The sequence below is a fragment of the Anoplopoma fimbria genome, chromosome 23 (assembly GCF_027596085.1).
Source record: "Anoplopoma fimbria isolate UVic2021 breed Golden Eagle Sablefish chromosome 23, Afim_UVic_2022, whole genome shotgun sequence".
In the NCBI taxonomy this organism is placed as follows: Eukaryota; Metazoa; Chordata; class Actinopteri; order Perciformes; family Anoplopomatidae; genus Anoplopoma; species Anoplopoma fimbria.
Genome location: NC_072471.1, coordinates 1809773 through 1826722, shown reverse-complemented (window position 1 = coordinate 1826722; position 16950 = coordinate 1809773). Strand labels below are relative to the sequence as shown.

Sequence of the window (16950 nt, the reverse complement as noted above, 5' to 3'; positions counted from 1 at the left end):
AACGGGAACTAAGATGGAGCTCTGAGGTACACCACAGGACACTTTAGCAGAAGAAGATGGTAATGAAAATTACCAATCATAATGCCAACTACATTTTTACATCACTTCCTTTTAGCCTTCTAGATATTGGTGTGAAATTGTCATGATAAGCATGTGCATTTTTGAGTTATGGCTTAAAACGTGTTTTGTGAGGTCACAGTGACCTTTGACCACCAAAATCAATCAGTTCCAAATTTGAACAAATTCCCTCCAGGTGTTTAAAAGAATAGACTGTTACTTTGACCCCAATAAAATGCTGAACAGATTGCAAAGACTCTTAAAGAAAACGTGTGATCTTGGGCTTTATAAATAAAATGGACTTGAATTGTCAAAGAAGTATAGATGCAAAAATACAACATTACATTACATTACATTACAGTCATTTAGCAGACGCTTTTATCCAAAGCGACTTACAATAAAGAACAAAACACACAAAAAACAGACCATCAGGGCAGAGTGAAACCTAGGATGTGCATACTACGCTCTGGTGGGCGTAACAAGTGATCCATGTGTCTTTAATAGAGTGAGATGGAGAGAGAGAGAGAGAGAGAGAAAGAGGAGGGATGAAGAGGGAATGTATGTGTCTACGTGGCAGAGAGCGAAGGCAGGGTTTGAGTGTTCGTGTAGCAGAGGGGGGGTTACGTCCTTATCTGCTGAACAACAGCCTGTATATGTATAATGTCTCCACTTAAATAACTGCTTTTTTCCTTCCTCTGTCAGCTGTTTTTGGAATTTTACCTCTTTGTGGGATTTCCCCTGGATACCGGTAATTTAGTTTGTTCTTTTCAGCAGTTTCTTTTGTCTAGTTTTTTGTGTTTACAGTGCTCAAATGTCACGGTGATAGTGAGCCGTTCGGTCGATAATTCCTCGGCTGGTTTACTGAGTTCATCTGGGGTGTTGGAATGTGTTTCTTCTCTCATGCCGGGTGCTTGCAAGTCCAGAACTGTCTCTTTCGTGGGTTTGTTTTTATAGTGTTAACAGAGTGGAATTTAGTTTAACCTCAGTGTTTGTCTTTACTTGGTCCCACCTGAATATAGGACTTTGGCACAGTGCCTAGAAATCCATGTGCCGTGAGATCAAGTCGACTTCACCTTGTTTATGTAAATGAGTGAGTGGCTCACCTCTGTGCAGCACCGTGGCTTCAGAGATGTGGATGGTGTCCACAGAGAGTGAATCCCATATTTGGCTTTGCCCTTCTTTGTTGGTTGTTTCTTTGAACTCCTGTTTTGTCTTTGTTCATGGTAAAGCGTGTTGGTCTAGGTCGTGTGAGGTTTTAGTCTGGTTTTGAAAGGGAGAAAAGAAAAAAGAAATGTTTTATTCTGGCCTTCTCAATTCCTCAAGCTCGACCTCTGGGAAGAATTTCTGCAACTTCTCAGGTTCAATTACTTTGTGCACTTTGGCAATTTCATCCAAGCCGTAGCAGACAAGTTCATGTGCCCTCTCTGTTCCTTGAGGAGTTTCCAATTCAATTCAATTCAGTTTATTTTGTATAGCCCAGAATCACAAATGTGCCTCAGAGGGCTTTACAATCTGTACACATGCGACATCCTCTGTCCTTCCCTCACATCCTCTGTCCTTCCCTCACATCCTCTGTCCTTCCCTCACATCGGCACAGGAAAAAAACAACTAAAAAACCCCTTTAACAGGAAGAAAAAAGGAAGAAACCTCTGGGAGAACAACAGAGGAGGGATCCTTCTCCAGGATGGACAGAATGCAATAGATGTCATGTGTACAGAATGAGCAGCATAACAGAGATACAACACATTCAATGTATATGACATAAATGATTCATATAATAAGACTACTTATAATAACAGCAGCAATTATTATAGTAGAATTATAATTATGAAAATAGGCATAGTAATGTGACTAATAATAATAATCGAAGTAGCAGTGGCTGTCAGTCGGCTCACAGCAGGAGGCACGACTACGGTCCAGGTACCACAACGATTCATGGAAACCTGCAAAGCGAGAAAGCAAAAGGGCTTCAGGGTGGAAGTAAAGCTAAAATGCTTAATGGTACAGGTAATAGTAATAGTAATGTGACGAGTAATAATAATGATGGTGGTAGCAGTCGGTGTCAGCAGGGCCGTAGCAGGATGCACGACCACGGTCCAGGTACAGCCACGATTTATAGAAGCCTGCGAAGCGAGAAAGCACAAAGACTCCAGGGTAGAAGCAAGTCAAAAAGCATAATAGTACAGGCAATAATAATAGTAATGTGACTAATAATGATAGTGGTAGGAACACACCGATTCCACGTTCAATTTAGTGACCTCCGAGTGACGTAATCGGGTGTCATTACCGCCGACGTGAATAACAATCGTACTGTCTTTACGTTTAGCCTTAGCCAGCAGTTTTAATTGGGACTCTATGTCGCCCGCTCTGGCCCCGGGGATGCAGTTAACTATGGCCCCTGTCTTCGCTAACTTCACGTTTCTCAGAATGGAGCTGCCGATCACCAGAGTTGGTTTCTCAGCGGGTGTGTGTATGTATGTATGTACAGTATATATATGTATATATAGATCACCAGAGTTGGTTTCTCAGCGGGTGTGTCGCTGAGCGGGGAGAACCGGTTAGAAACGCGAAGCGGTTGGTGGTGACCCGTGTGCTTCGACATAGAACTATGCTTCTTTCGGACAGTCACCCAGCCTCCCGGCTGCTCGGGGGTTGCCGGGGGACGGCTAGCAGGAGCTACGTCTGGTTGGCCCGCACCGACTACGGGGGTGGGCTGGCTAACTGCAGTAGCTAACGACTGAGCTTCAATGGTGCGGAACCGGGCCTCTAACTCACTGAACCTCTAACTCACTGAACCTCTAACTCACTGAACCTCTAACTCACTGAACCTCTAACTCACTGAACCTCTAACTCACTGAGCCTCTAACTCACTTAGCCTCGCCTCCAACCTAACAAACAAACTACATTTGTTACATGAACCCTTATCAGTAAAGGAGGCAGAGGCATGGCTAAACATGAGACACACTGAGCAGGAGGGAGGAGGAGAGAGGGAAGGAGAGCCATCGCTAGCTGCTAAGCTAAATGAGAACTGAACGTGTAAACTGTTGGTTTAAGCGAAAAGTCGCTGAATTAAGATGTGAGCTACGAGTGTTCAAGTGTTTTAAATGTAAAACAGGTAATTAGCCGCTATAATAAAGAATGTCACACAATTCACTAGTTTTCGCTGGAGCTGCGAAAAGTACACTATTAACTACGCTGAGAACCGGAAGTGAGGCAACACGCTTACCGCAGTACGTCAGCACGCCTGACTCTGACTCTGACTCTGACTTTGAGGAAATATCTTTCAGTGTTCACCTTCATGGTCATTCCACCAACCCCGTGCACAACTAAGGTTATTTTCTCACTTTGTAACTTCAGCCTGTCAGCAGCCTTATGGGTAATGTAGTTTGTGTCAGATGCAAGGTCAACTAGAGTCCCAATCTTCTGCCCTGCATTTGCAGTGACCTCCATCAGCATCATGATGACAGGAAGTTCAGACAGCCCCTTTTTCTCTAAAAGCTCTGACTGGTCTTTAGCATTGTTTGTAACTGCAGTTTTGTTGGTGAAAGCCTTTTTGCACCGTTCTGCTAGTTCTGGGGAAAGTTCAGACAAGAACTCCTCTTGTTCTTCTGTTAGCTTGCTTTTACCTCTGCTGCCTTTTCCACTCTTTTCCTCCTCACCCCTTTTTAGTTCTCCTTTTGGGCAGAGAAAGTAATGGTGGTCTGGGGTGCCTCCTCCCTTTTTACAGTCTTTATTTCTGCATAGGAAGGTACCTCTGCAATATCCATCGTCATCATGGCATCCAAGACATTTTATGCACGCTCCCAGCTTTTTTAAGACAGATTTCTTTTCAGGTAGCTTCAGCCCTTTGAACTTCCTACAGAAGAAGATTTTGTTATTGTGTCCACTATCACCACACACACCACACACATCCTCCAGCTCTCCTTTCTTTGTGGTTCTTGTTGAAGCATATTTCTGCTCATATTTCTTTTCTGGACGGTCTGATTTCTCCATGTTCTCCACAATCCTTAGCTGTTCAAGCCTCTCTAGGATTTCTTCCTGTTTTTTTAGGAATTTTAAGAGCATGTCAAAGTGGTTGTCTGAAGTGACATCATTTGCAGGGTTGACCATAAACATTAGCCAGTCTCTTTTTATAAAGTCAGGTAACTTACTCTCAATAGACTTAATTACCAGTGGGTTCTTTATGGCTCCGGAGTTTCCCAGCTCTGTGAGATCTGTTAGGGCCCTTTCCACAGACTGTATGAGGTCAATGACTTTCCTTGGCTGGTTCCCCCTCACATGTGGCATCTTTTCCAGCTCCTCAAAGATTTCTATGGCAATGGTTGACTTGTTGCCATACCTGTTCTCCAGGACTCTGAATATATCCTCAGCAGTGTTGCAGGTTGAAAGTCTGAGGTCCTTTGAAATCTTGTCCTCCACAGTATCCAGGAGCTGAATTTTCTTGACTTCAGGTGATCCAGTTGGCTCTCCTTTCCTTTGTAGGCTCTCCCAGTCTTTTCTCCATCTGTGATATTGTCTTTTGCAGCCATTGAAGATGGGCAGAGTGGTTGGCTTGATCTTCATGATTGGTGTTGCTGATGTGGGCAGTGTTCTCCCCCTCCCACCTCCTGAAGCTTCTGTGGCTAGCATTTGTTCTGCAATTCTCCGTGCAGTGACGAATTCAGCTTTTCTATGTTCAAGCCTGTTGCTAGCTGTTCTCAGATCCTTGACTCTGTTATCTAGCTCATCCTTTGATAATGCAGGGATCCATCGCTCCCAAGCTGACATGAGCTCCTTTATCCGCTTCTCTAAGAGGTGCACTTCATAGCACTCCATATTAGTACTTTCAACAACAACATCTCTTGCTTGATCACAGGCATTTTCTGCTTCTAACAATTGCCATTTTGAGTTCATTTTTGCCATACCTTGACCACAGGTTCGTCTGGACAGTATCTTTTACTTCTCCAAATTTAGTTTCAGCTTCATTTTCTGTCCTCTCAATGTCACCCTCTTGCTGCTTTTCAAGCACTACTACTTCTTCCTCCTCTGGCTTTTTAATCTCAGCCAGAAGTCCAACCCTGTAGTCATCATTGGCATCAAGCAGTTTTCTAAAACAGTCTGAGAGTTCAGTAAACTCCTCCTTTAGCTCTGCTTCAAGCATGCTGCTTACCCCTCTGGAAATGAAGTTGGCCTGTCTGGTGAAGCTGCTTTTTGCAGTGGTCCTCTCTCTTTTGAGCTGCTTGACCGTCTTCCCCAGCGCGTCTTCTGCCATCTTGATTTCCTCTGCGTTAACAGCTTGTCTCTGGATGTCTGAAGCCGTTTATCCTCAGTCCAGGCTGCTTCGCGTGGTTTTCAACTGTCAAGTTCCTCGGTGTTTTTTCAACTATTGCCCAACTTGAAATGGCCTGGTACATGAACCTCAAAGGACGCACGGGACAACTCTTTCCAACACAGCTCAATTTTTATTTTTTCCTTATTTTTTCTTGTTGATGAGTGGTTGGTCTATCAGGTTGAAAACCTTCAAAACACAAAAAGCATAAGTTATCCAAACATGCAAATAAATGTTAAACAATGTTCAGTACCAAGTACCAAGGCTTGCAACAGGTGGAATTTCTGAAACAATCCCAACTAATGACTAAGAGACTGTTGAATGCAAACAGTATGCAGCATTGGTGTTTTTAAGGAAAGCTCATCAAACATCAACCTAAGTTGAACAATCAACAAAATACACTCAACCAAAAAGCCAAACTCATATGCATGCAGCAAACTGATATGCATGCTGTCTGTATAAATGATTACTAAACAATCATCACAATAAAAAGTCTTGTTACCGTACCAGTGGCTCCTTTGGTTGTACCACGAGTTGAATCCTTTGTTTGTTGCTCTCTCTGCTGAGATGTTTGCTGAGAGACCTTCCATTCACAGGTGTTCCAACTTAAAAGGGTAATGAGCAGCCTGCACTGGCCTGCCGGTGGTGCATTGTGGGACTTAGTAGTTTTTAAGGCAAAGTCATGTGAGCTGATATGAACTGAAATGAATCTTTACCTCAACAGACACGAACGGCTGAGAAGCAGCAACGGCTATAAACCTCATCTGGACGAGTTTAACAGGTAAGCACACGTGAATAATGAATTGTCTGTCATAAATGATTATAGTGTAACACTGAAGAACATACTAGTATATAAGAAATGTGGTCTTTTTTTTTTTATTAAAAGTATGTGAAGTAAAGATATGATCTGAAATGTTCCCAGATTTCATCACAACTATTTATCACGGGTGAGAGCCGACATGTCAGAACTGGCCTCACAGTGCTTTAAAAAAAGAAATGTTTTTATTTTTTTGACAAAACTTGATCCTGTTTTTATTCAGTATAAAATTTCCTGAACATTGGACATTCAAAATAACTAATGCAGATGTTATCCCTCTAGAGATGTATTTTTATGTAAAAATTAACATTTGTCAGTTATAGATGTCGGATCTGAGGCTGTTTGTTGTACCTGGGTTTTGTTATTCAAACTAATGTCAGAACTGGAGATGATAAGTTTCACCCAAACACATACATTTAGTGAATATATTTACAGTCCATGTGTGCCCATGGACTGTATATAAGAAGTGGACGTAGTCACCATGACATCACTAATTAGTTTGTGGGCTGACATTTGAAGCCTCAAGTTCGGCAATTTGGAGCCAAGTACATCCAAATGCCTTTCACCTTTATGAGGTGAAAACACACTGTGAAAGAGTTAAAGTTGGAAGATGAAAACACGGACAGCTCCCAGACTGGGCCACACTGTGGTGGAGACCTGTCAATCACAGTAGCCCCGCCCTAAAGCATCCCCTGCTTTATGGTCTGTTTGACTCTAAATGGAGCATCATTTACTAAATGAACATCATGCTGTATTGAAGAAGACTTGAAACTAGAGATTGAGACCATAAACTCATGTTTACAATGTTTACTGAGGGAATAAATCAAGAGAGAAGTAGAGTCATTTTCTCATAGACTTCTATACAACCAGAGGAGTCGCCCCCTGAAGGAGCAAAAGTTCCTCTTGTTCAAAAATACCAAGTTGTGGAATTATTGGGTCAAAGAGGGGCTTTAGTTCATCCAATTAGAAAAACTTTATTCTTAGTTCTACTAGTGAAGCATGATGGCAGCTCATGACCTTTGGAAAACTCTGGAGGACCTTTCAGAAGAGCAGTTCAAGCAGTTCAAGTGGTTCCTGAAGCAAGATGACATCCCTAAAGGTTTCTCAGCCATCGCCGTGGCCCGGCTGGAGGGGGCAGACAGACAGGACACGGTGGATCTGATGGTGCAAAAATACCCCCGCACTGGAGCTCTGGAGAGAACCATGAGCATTTTAGAGGAGATCAGCAGGAATGATCTGAAGCAGCGTTTGTTCAACACTCTTAACTCAAGACGAAAAGGTAAGTCAAGGGAAGGTGAAAATATAAAGAATTTTAAAAAAGAACTAATGATCTCTTACATTATTGGATCATTATGGATTCTGTATAGTTTTCAAACAATAACTTTTTAATTAAATCAGAGATGTCCTGAGCAGATCCTTAGCATCTGCATATTTTTAATGGATCATATCGGAAAAAATAAAGCGGACCAAAACACAATCCTTTCTTTAAGGAACTGTGTTATGTTTGGCAAAACACACAAATTTGCTAATCTCTAAGGCTAACGGATCTCAATTCCCTGGTCTCTTTTTCTTAAAGCTATTATTTCAATGTTTTAGATACATATTTAATCAACATTAAGATAAATGGAAGTATCAGATCAGATATTAAAGGTCTTTGGATCGGGATCAGGGTCGTAAATCATAATCATCCTTACTCAGATTTACATAAGTAAACAATTGACTGTCATCAATACAGAGAGCCATTCTGTAAGAATGACCAGATGTGTTTGTGTTCTGCCTTGTTTTAGAACTCAAGAACCATGACTCTGCTCCTCTCAATTGTGAATATGGAAGAATGAAGTCCAAGCTTGAGAAGACAGAGGATGAAATCAAGCTGATGATCCAGGAGAGACAGAAGAAAATCTTGGAAATCAACAGCTCAGAAGAGTTCAACAGTAAATCTGCAGACAGACACATCGCAGACAGTGAGCAGGTCTATGCTGTTATGCAGCAGTCTGTCATAGACAGTCTGGCTCATCTCAATTTGGCAATTAAAGAAAAGCGGGAAACGACAAAGAAACAGGCCAAAGGATTCATCCAAGAGCTGGAGCAGGAAATCTCCGAGCTGACAAAGAGAGGTGCTGAGGTGGAGCAGCTCTCACGCACCCCGGACCACCCTGACTTCCTGCAAAACTTCTCATCCCTGAATGCTATTCCACCCACCAAGAACTGGACAGAAGTCAGCGTCACTCCGGCATCATATGGGGGAAGTGTGGGGGCCGCTGTGAATCAACTGGTGGAAACACTCAGTAAAGAGAAGGAGAAATTGATCGCCAAATTCAAACTGAGAAGGGTCCAGCAGTTTGCTAAGGATGTGACTTTGGATCCTGATACAGCAAACGCCAATCTCATATTGTCTGACGATGGGAAAAAAGTTTACTGTGGTGACGCAATACAAAACCTCCCAGACAACCCAGAAATATTTAATCGTGCTATAAATGTATTAGGAAAGGAGAGTTTCTCTTCAGGGAGGTTTTACTACGAGGTTCAGGTTAAAGGAAAGACTTCCTGGGATTTAGGAGTCGTCAAAGAGACGGTCAACAGGAAGGGGTCCATCTCAGCAAGCCCCGACAATGGCTACTGGACTATATGTTTAAGGAAAGGAAATCAGTACAACGCTCATGCTGTCAATCTCACTGTAAAAAATCAGCCAGAGAAGGTGGGCGTGTTTGTGGATTATGATAAGGGTTTAGTGTGCTTCTATGACGTAGACTCTGAAGACCTTATCCACTGCTTTACTGACTGTTCCTTCACTGAGAAACTCTACCCATTCTTTAGTCCCGGTAGACATTTCGATGGAAAAAACGCCACCCCTCTGATCATCTCTCCTGTCAATTACAACGATTAGATTTGATATATCATCTACTTCTACAACTGATTCTACAATTTAAGAAACATCCCCCAAAAATTGCAATTGTGATGTTAGTGATTAACCAAGTTAATGATCCTAAAACAGTGTAGGAGATGACTGATATGCTTTGAAACTGTCTTTGGAATTTGGTTGTACCCAACCTGCACAGCTAGATGGTGCCACTTCCTCTTTGATAAAAGAGTTAAATATGTGTGTGCTGTCTTGCTCTGCACCCTGATCAAGAGTTATTTCTTTGAATAAATGTCTTTAATGTAATAGTGTGGAAATCCCTTCCTTGTATCTGTCTTTTGGCTTTCCAAGTTAGCTACTGTTGTAGAAATCATGCAAAGTCCTGTTCACAAGTTTACTGTAGTGGAATGTTTTAATGGAATACTGGGACACGGTGAGCTTGCAGACACAGAGAGAGTTGGTTTGAGAAAGTAAGCCAACCAGCAAGGGGTGTAAAATCAAGGAGTTAAAAAAGGGGGATGAAAAGGAAGCATTGCCAGATGATAGTTGATTATCACCAGCAGGTAGAGAAAATGTTGCACCGGGGTTCAGAACTGATCTAAAGTGTAAAACACTCTGTTTCAATCAAAGTCCAATTTCATTCAAAAGTGTGACTCAGTATTAGCATCAAAATATACTTATATACCAAAATGAAAAGTTCTCATGAATCAGAAATATATACTATGTTATTGGATTATAATTTCTTGTGTATTAATGTGTTTTTAATGTTGCAGCTTGTAAAGGTGGAGCTTATTTTATTACTTTGTATACTACTTGGTAGTTTAATCTATAATAATAATATATTAGCATTTATTAGTTGATGTTTTTATTAATATTTTGAATCTGCAGGTAACCAAAGATATCAAATAAATGTAGAAAAGCAAAAAGACAATATTAACATATGAGATGTAGAGGGGCAGAGGAATAAACTAGCATAAAATTACATTTTAGTACAGTAAATGAATAAATGTACTTTGTTAGATTACACCATTTTTAACAAATTGAATAACTAATCACTATATCGGATGTTTATTACAAATAACTAATAATAAGTATTACATCACAATTCATAATTAATCTGGAAAGAAAACAACAGTTTTTGAGGTAAACATTTAAATTTTTCAATAATTAAGATTTGTACTTGAAAATAATGTGCCAGAGTTTTTGCAGCTGGTCTGAAGCTGTGAGCATGGGGCTTCCTGTGTAACTGATGTGAGCAAGGTTCTCAAGGGGTAGGAGGAGACTCACTCCGTTGTCATGAACAGGAAGTGGAAAGTTTCGAGGGCTGAGAGAGTAAGCTGCCACTGAGGCTCATAACCGTATATGACCAATGTTAGAATAGACGGAATACTCTAGATGTGCTGTTCATCTGAAGGACTAAAAGGAGGTGCTGAATCTAGCACGGTGAGTTATTTTCTGTGCTAAATGTTGTATTGGTTGAATGTATATTACATGTGTAGTTTCTGGCAGTTTTTTAAGGTGTATACCTTCTCATTGTGTCTGCTGAGAGATGACTTTTTCAGTTTACTTCAGTCCTTGAAACAGCCATATAAAATCCATCAACCCTCAAAAAATGGCATTGCTACACTATTTTGTGACTTTTAAATGGTTCTCAGCAAAAGTAAAAGTAAATACAGAATGATTTAGCAAGAGACATTGCAATGTGTACACAGCTGGTTTGAGGAGATCAGGACAAGGTTCAGTTGGTTACTTTCACTTTTCAAGACACAGTAAAGTGTGACAGTTGTGTGAGCGCTCTAATGGAAGCCCAGTGTTCATGTTAAATAATGTTTAGGCCATCATTAAGCCCTGCAGTGGGTATCATACATGTTTTGAGACCTCTGAGGGTTTAAATAAAGGTTTATCTTATCCTAGCTTTCAGTTGAATTTAAATCTTATCAGTCAAGCAACGAGCAGACACTCAGCAGCTTGGTCCGGTCTTTTCATGACTGTTGTTGGTGTGCATTGTCCCTGCAAAATAAACAAACAAACAAACAAACAAACAAACAAATAAATATATTTTGCTATGTTAACCTCTAGCATCCATAGTAGGGAGTTTGAGAGCCCTGTAAACGGAGACATTGGAAAGCGTATTGACGCCGTTGTAGTTTGAAAACAGCGGCGTTGAGTTGTAGTGTGGACGGGCAGAAACGGGAGCAGTTAAATTCTGCATTTGATTATTCTGCTACTGCCGAGGCGGCGTTATCAGCCCTACAGAGGGGATGTTCCAAGTCACGTTTTGCAGCTTTGAGGAGGGTGATGGACACAATACTGTGAGCCGACTGACACCCACTGCTACTTCCATTATTGTTATTAATCACATTACTATCCCTATTTTCATAATTATAATTCTACTACAATAATTGCTGCTGTTATTATAAGTAGTTTTATTATATGAATCATTTATGTCATATACATTGAATGTGTTGTATCTAAGAACTGTTATGCTGTTCATTCTGTACACATGACATCTATTGCATTCTGTCCATCCTGGAGAAGGATCCCTCCTCTGTCGTTCTCCCAGAGGTTTCTTCCTTTTTTCTCCCTGTTAAAGGGGTTTTTTAGGGGAGTTTTTCCTGTGCCGATGTGAGGGAAGGACAGAGGATGTGAGGGTCTAAGGACAGAGGAGGTGAGGGAAGGACAGAGGATGTCGCATGTGCACAGATTGTAAAGACCTCTGAGGCAAATTTGTAATTTGTGATTCTGGGCTATACAAAATAAACTGAATTGAATTGAATTCTAATTAATGCTTATTTTGTTCTTCAAAGCGGTTGTGAAGTTCACATAGAAACTGTACACGAACAAAAGCATAAATGCATGACAAGGAACTTCCAGCCACCAGTGGAAAGTGAGAAAGTGTGAAAACAGACAACAAAACTGATGAGAGGAGTAAGAGACATGTGTTGACCAAGTTTATTGATCATAATCTTTTAAAACTTTGATTGGTATGTGTTCATTTTTAAAGTAAATTTGAGAGTGTGGGAGAGAGATAAAGCAAGACATGCAACTTCCTGATCATAAGCATCAAACACAACCTTTTTTAATTTAAGAGTACAATAATAATTTGTTGTATTTTCTGTAACTAAGCAACCAATCTACTTCCTGTGTGCACCGGTATCCACATGCTCAGTGTAGGTGAATGGTCATGTGATATTATCGACTGAATAATCAGCTCTCTCTGCTGAGATGTTTGCTGAGAGACCTTCCATTCACAGGTGTTCCAACTTAAAAGGGTAATGAGCAGCCTGCACTGGCCTGCCGGTGGTGCATTGTGGGACTTAGTAGTTTTTAAGGCAAAGTCATGTGAGCTGATATGAACTGAAATGAATCTTTACCTCAACAGACACGAACGGCTGAGAAGCAGCAACGGCTATAAACCTCATCTGGACGAGTTTAACAGGTAAGCACACGTGATTAATGAATAAATGATTATAGTGTAACACTGAAGAACATACTCGTATATAAGAAATGTGGTCTTTTTTTTATTTTTATTAAAAGTATGTGAAGTAAAGATATGATCTGAAATGTTCCTAGATTTCATCACAACTATTTATCACGGGTGAGAGCTGACATGTCAGAACTGGCCTCACAGTGCTTTAAAAAAAGAAATGTTTTTATTTTTTTGACAAAACTTGATCCTGTTTTTATTCAGTATGAAATTTCCTGAACATTGGACATTCAAAATAACTATTGCAGATGTTATCCCTCTAGAGATGTATTTTTATGTAAAAATTAACATTTGTCAGTTATAGATGTCGGATCTGAGGCTGTTTGTTGTACCTGGGTTTTGTTATTCAAACTAATGTCAGAACTGGAGATGATAAGTTTCACCCAAACACATACATTTAGTGAATATATTTACAGTCCATGTGTGCCCATGGACTGTATATAAGAAGTGGACGTAGTCACCATGACATCACTAATTAGTTTGTGGGCTGACATTTGAAGCCTCAAGTTCGGCAATTTGGAGCCAAGTACATCCAAATGCCTTTCACCTTTATGAGGTGAAAACACACTGTGAAAGAGTTAAAGTTGGAAGATGAAAACACGGACAGCTCCCAGACTGGGCCACACTGTGGTGGAGACCTGTCAATCACAGTAGCCCCGCCCTAAAGCATCCCCTGCTTTATGGTCTGTTTGACTCTAAATGGAGCATCATTTACTAAATGAACATCATGCTGTATTGAAGAAGACTTGAAACTAGAGATTGAGACCATAAACTCATGTTTACAATGTTTACTGAGGGAATAAATCAAGAGAGAAGTAGAGTCATTTTCTCATAGACTTCTATACAACCAGAGGAGTCGCCCCTGAAGGAGCAAAAGTTCCTCTTGTTCAAAAATACCAAGTTGTGGAATTATTGGGTCAAAGAGGGGCTTTAGTTCATCCAATTAGAAAAACTTTATTCTTAGTTCTACTAGTGAAGCATGATGGCAGCTCATGACCTTTGGAAAACTCTGGAGGACCTTTCAGAAGAACAGTTCAAGCAGTTCAAGTGGTTCCTGAAGCAAGATGACATCCCTAAAGGTTTCTCAGCCATCGCCGTGGCCCGGCTGGAGGGGGCAGACAGACAGGACACGGTGGATCTGATGGTGCAAAAATACCCCCGCACTGGAGCTCTGGAGAGAACCATGAGCATTTTAGAGGAGATCAGCAGGAATGATCTGAAGCAGCGTTTGTTCAACACTCTTAACTCAAGACGAAAAGGTAAGTCAAGGGAAGGTGAAAATATAAAGAATTTTAAAAAAGAACTAATGATCTCTTACATTATTGGATCATTATGGATTCTGTATAGTTTTCAAACAATAACTTTTTAATTAAATCAGAGATGTCCTGAGCAGATCCTTAGCATCTGCATATTTTTAATGGATCATATCGGAAAAAATAAAGCGGACCAAAACACAATCCTTTCTTTAAGGAACTGTGTTATGTTTGGCAAAACACACAAATTCGCTAATCTCTAAGGCTAACGGATCTCAATTCCCTGGTCTCCTTTTCTTAAAGCTATTATTTCAATGTTTTAGATACATATTTAATCAACATTAAGATAAATGGAAGTATCAGATCAGATATTAAAGGTCTTTGGATCGGGATCAGGGTCGTAAATCATAATCATCCTTACTCAGATTTACATAAGTAAACAATTGACTGTCATCAATACAGAGAGCCATTCTGTAAGAATGACCAGATGTGTTTGTGTTCTGCCTTGTTTTAGAACTCAAGAACCATGACTCTGCTCCTCTCAATTGTGAATATGGAAGAATGAAGTCCAAGCTTGAGAAGACAGAGGATGAAATCAAGCTGATGATCCAGGAGAGACAGAAGAAAATCTTGGAAATCAACAGCTCAGAAGAGTTCAACAGTAAATCTGCAGACAGACACATCGCAGACAGTGAGCAGGTCTATGCTGTTATGCAGCAGTCTGTCATAGACAGTCTGGCTCATCTCAATTTGGCAATTAAAGAAAAGCGGGAAACGACAAAGAAACAGGCCAAAGGATTCATCCAAGAGCTGGAGCAGGAAATCTCCGAGCTGACAAAGAGAGGTGCTGAGGTGGAGCAGCTCTCACGCACCCCGGACCACCCTGACTTCCTGCAAAACTTCTCATCCCTGAATGCTATTCCACCCACCAAGAACTGGACAGAAGTCAGCGTCACTCCGGCATCATATGGGGGAAGTGTGGGGGCCGCTGTGAATCAACTGGTGGAAACACTCAGTAAAGAGAAGGAGAAATTGATCGCCAAATTCAAACTGAGAAGGGTCCAGCAGTTTGCTAAGGATGTGACTTTGGATCCTGATACAGCAAACGCCAATCTCATATTGTCTGACGATGGGAAAAAAGTTTACTGTGGTGACGCAATACAAAACCTCCCAGACAACCCAGAAATATTTAATCGTGCTATAAATGTATTAGGAAAGGAGAGTTTCTCTTCAGGGAGGTTTTACTACGAGGTTCAGGTTAAAGGAAAGACTTCCTGGGATTTAGGAGTCGTCAAAGAGACGGTCAACAGGAAGGGGTCCATCTCAGCAAGCCCCGACAATGGCTACTGGACTATATGTTTAAGGAAAGGAAATCAGTACAACGCTCATGCTGTCAATCTCACTGTAAAAAATCAGCCAGAGAAGGTGGGCGTGTTTGTGGATTATGATAAGGGTTTAGTGTGCTTCTATGACGTAGACTCTGAAGACCTTATCCACCGCTTTACTGACTGTTCCTTCACTGAGAAACTCTACCCATTCTTTAGTCCCGGTAGACATTTCGATGGAAAAAACGCCACCCCTCTGATCATCTCTCCTGTCAATTACAACGATTAGATTTGATATAGCATCTACTTCTACAACTGATTCTACAATTTAAGAAACATCCCCCAAAAATTGCAATTGTGATGTTAGTGATTAACCAAGTTAATGATCCTAAAACAGTGTAGGAGATGACTGATATGCTTTGAAACTGTCTTTGGAATTTGGTTGTACCCAACCTGCACAGCTAGATGGTGCCACTTCCTCTTTGATAAAAGAGTTAAATATGTGTGTGCTGTCTTGCTCTGCACCCTGATCAAGAGTTATTTCTTTGAATAAATGTCTTTAATGTAATAGTGTGGAAATCCCTTCCTTGTATCTGTCTTTTGGCTTTCCAAGTTAGCTACTGTTGTAGAAATCATGCAAAGTCCTGTTCACAAGTTTACTGTAGTGGAATGTTTTAATGGAATACTGGGACACGGTGAGCTTGCAGACACAGAGAGAGTTGGTTTGAGAAAGTAAGCCAACCAGCAAGGGGTGTAAAATCAAGGAGTTAAAAAAGGGGGATGAAAAGGAAGCATTGCCAGATGATAGTTGATTATCACCAGCAGGTAGAGAAAATGTTGCACCGGGGTTCAGAACTGATCTAAAGTGTAAAACACTCTGTTTCAATCAAAGTCCAATTTCATTCAAAAGTGTGACTCAGTATTAGCATCAAAATATACTTATATACCAAAATGAAAAGTTCTCATGAATCAGAAATATATACTATGTTATTGGATTATAATTTCTTGTGTATTAATGTGTTTTTAATGTTGCAGCTTGTAAAGGTGGAGCTTATTTTATTACTTTGTATACTACTTGGTAGTTTAATCTATAATAATAATATATTAGCATTTATTAGTTGATAAGATGTTTTTATTAATATTTTGAATCTGCAGGTAACCAAAGATATCAAATAAATGTAGTAAAGCAAAAAGTACAATATTAACATCTGAGATGTAGAGGGGCAGAGGAATAAACTAGCATAAAATTACAATACTCAAGTACTTTAAAATTCCATTTTAGTACAGTAAATGAATAAATGTACTTTGTTAGATTACACCATTTTTAACAAATTGAATAACTAATCACTATATCGGATGCTTATTACAAATAACTAATAATAAGTATTACATCACAATTCATAATTAATCTGGAAAGAAAACAACAGTTTTTGAGGTAAACATTTAAATTTTTCAATAATTAAGATTTGTACTTGAAAATAATGTGCCAGAGTTTAGCAACTTTAAAAATGTCTGTGCACGTCCCTGCAGTGGGGAAAATTAAGGAAACTGTCCCCAAGTCTACACTTTGGATCAAAGTCGGACAACAAAAGTCATAAAGACTTTATTGCCGGGTGGAATTGGACATCATGGATCAACACAACCTTACACTGACTGAAGTGCCCCAACAACACAAGACTCTTAAAAGTGTAGACATCATTTTATTGCAAATTGAGGCAAGTCACTAAGATGTTAAATTACATGAAAGAGACTAATGGTGGGACTACCTCTTGGCACAAATATTTAACAATGTTTTCTTTCTGGAAATAAGGGGTCATGTTTTGTTCAAGGACAAAAACATCTG

General features: G+C 40.2%; 2 protein-coding genes across 6 annotated transcripts; both read left to right on the top strand.

The window, feature by feature from the left end:
* The first annotated feature begins 650 nt into the window (after positions 1–650).
* On the top strand, positions 651–9342 carry LOC129112302 (pyrin-like). 4 transcript variants are annotated; one of them, XM_054624348.1, is made up of 4 exons: positions 651–805; positions 6090–6146; positions 7228–7461; positions 7970–9342. In XM_054624348.1, exons 3-4 carry the CDS (start codon positions 7344–7346, stop codon positions 9067–9069), a joined length of 1218 nt encoding a protein of 405 aa, XP_054480323.1. In that variant the 5' UTR covers positions 651–805; positions 6090–6146; positions 7228–7343; the 3' UTR covers positions 9070–9342. The 4 variants fall into 4 exon arrangements, with proteins under 4 accessions (XP_054480323.1, XP_054480324.1, XP_054480320.1 ...); XM_054624349.1 differs by having other exon boundaries at positions 7218–7461; XM_054624345.1 differs by having other exon boundaries at positions 7167–7461.
* Positions 9343–10384: 1042 nt separating this feature from the next.
* On the top strand, positions 10385–15667 carry LOC129112303 (pyrin-like). 2 transcript variants are annotated; one of them, XM_054624350.1, is made up of 4 exons: positions 10385–10485; positions 12425–12481; positions 13494–13788; positions 14297–15667. In XM_054624350.1, the coding sequence occupies exons 3-4, from the start codon at positions 13509–13511 to the stop codon at positions 15394–15396; spliced, it is 1380 nt and encodes a 459-aa protein (XP_054480325.1). In that variant the 5' UTR covers positions 10385–10485; positions 12425–12481; positions 13494–13508; the 3' UTR covers positions 15397–15667. The 2 variants fall into 2 exon arrangements, with proteins under 2 accessions (XP_054480325.1, XP_054480326.1); XM_054624351.1 differs by lacking the exons at positions 10385–10485; positions 12425–12481 and having other exon boundaries at positions 13406–13788.
* Positions 15668–16950: the final 1283 nt, after the last annotated feature.

Coding starts and splice junctions, on each gene's coding strand:
- LOC129112302 (XM_054624345.1), top strand. CDS start 7,182: ATGATGGCAGCTCATGACCTTTGGAAAACTCTGGAGGACCTTTCAGAA. Junction 7,462..7,969: donor TCTTAACTCAAGACGAAAAG/GTAAGTCAAGGG, acceptor GCCTTGTTTTAG/AACTCAAGAACCATGACTCT.
- LOC129112303 (XM_054624350.1), top strand. CDS start 13,509: ATGATGGCAGCTCATGACCTTTGGAAAACTCTGGAGGACCTTTCAGAA. Junction 13,789..14,296: donor TCTTAACTCAAGACGAAAAG/GTAAGTCAAGGG, acceptor GCCTTGTTTTAG/AACTCAAGAACCATGACTCT.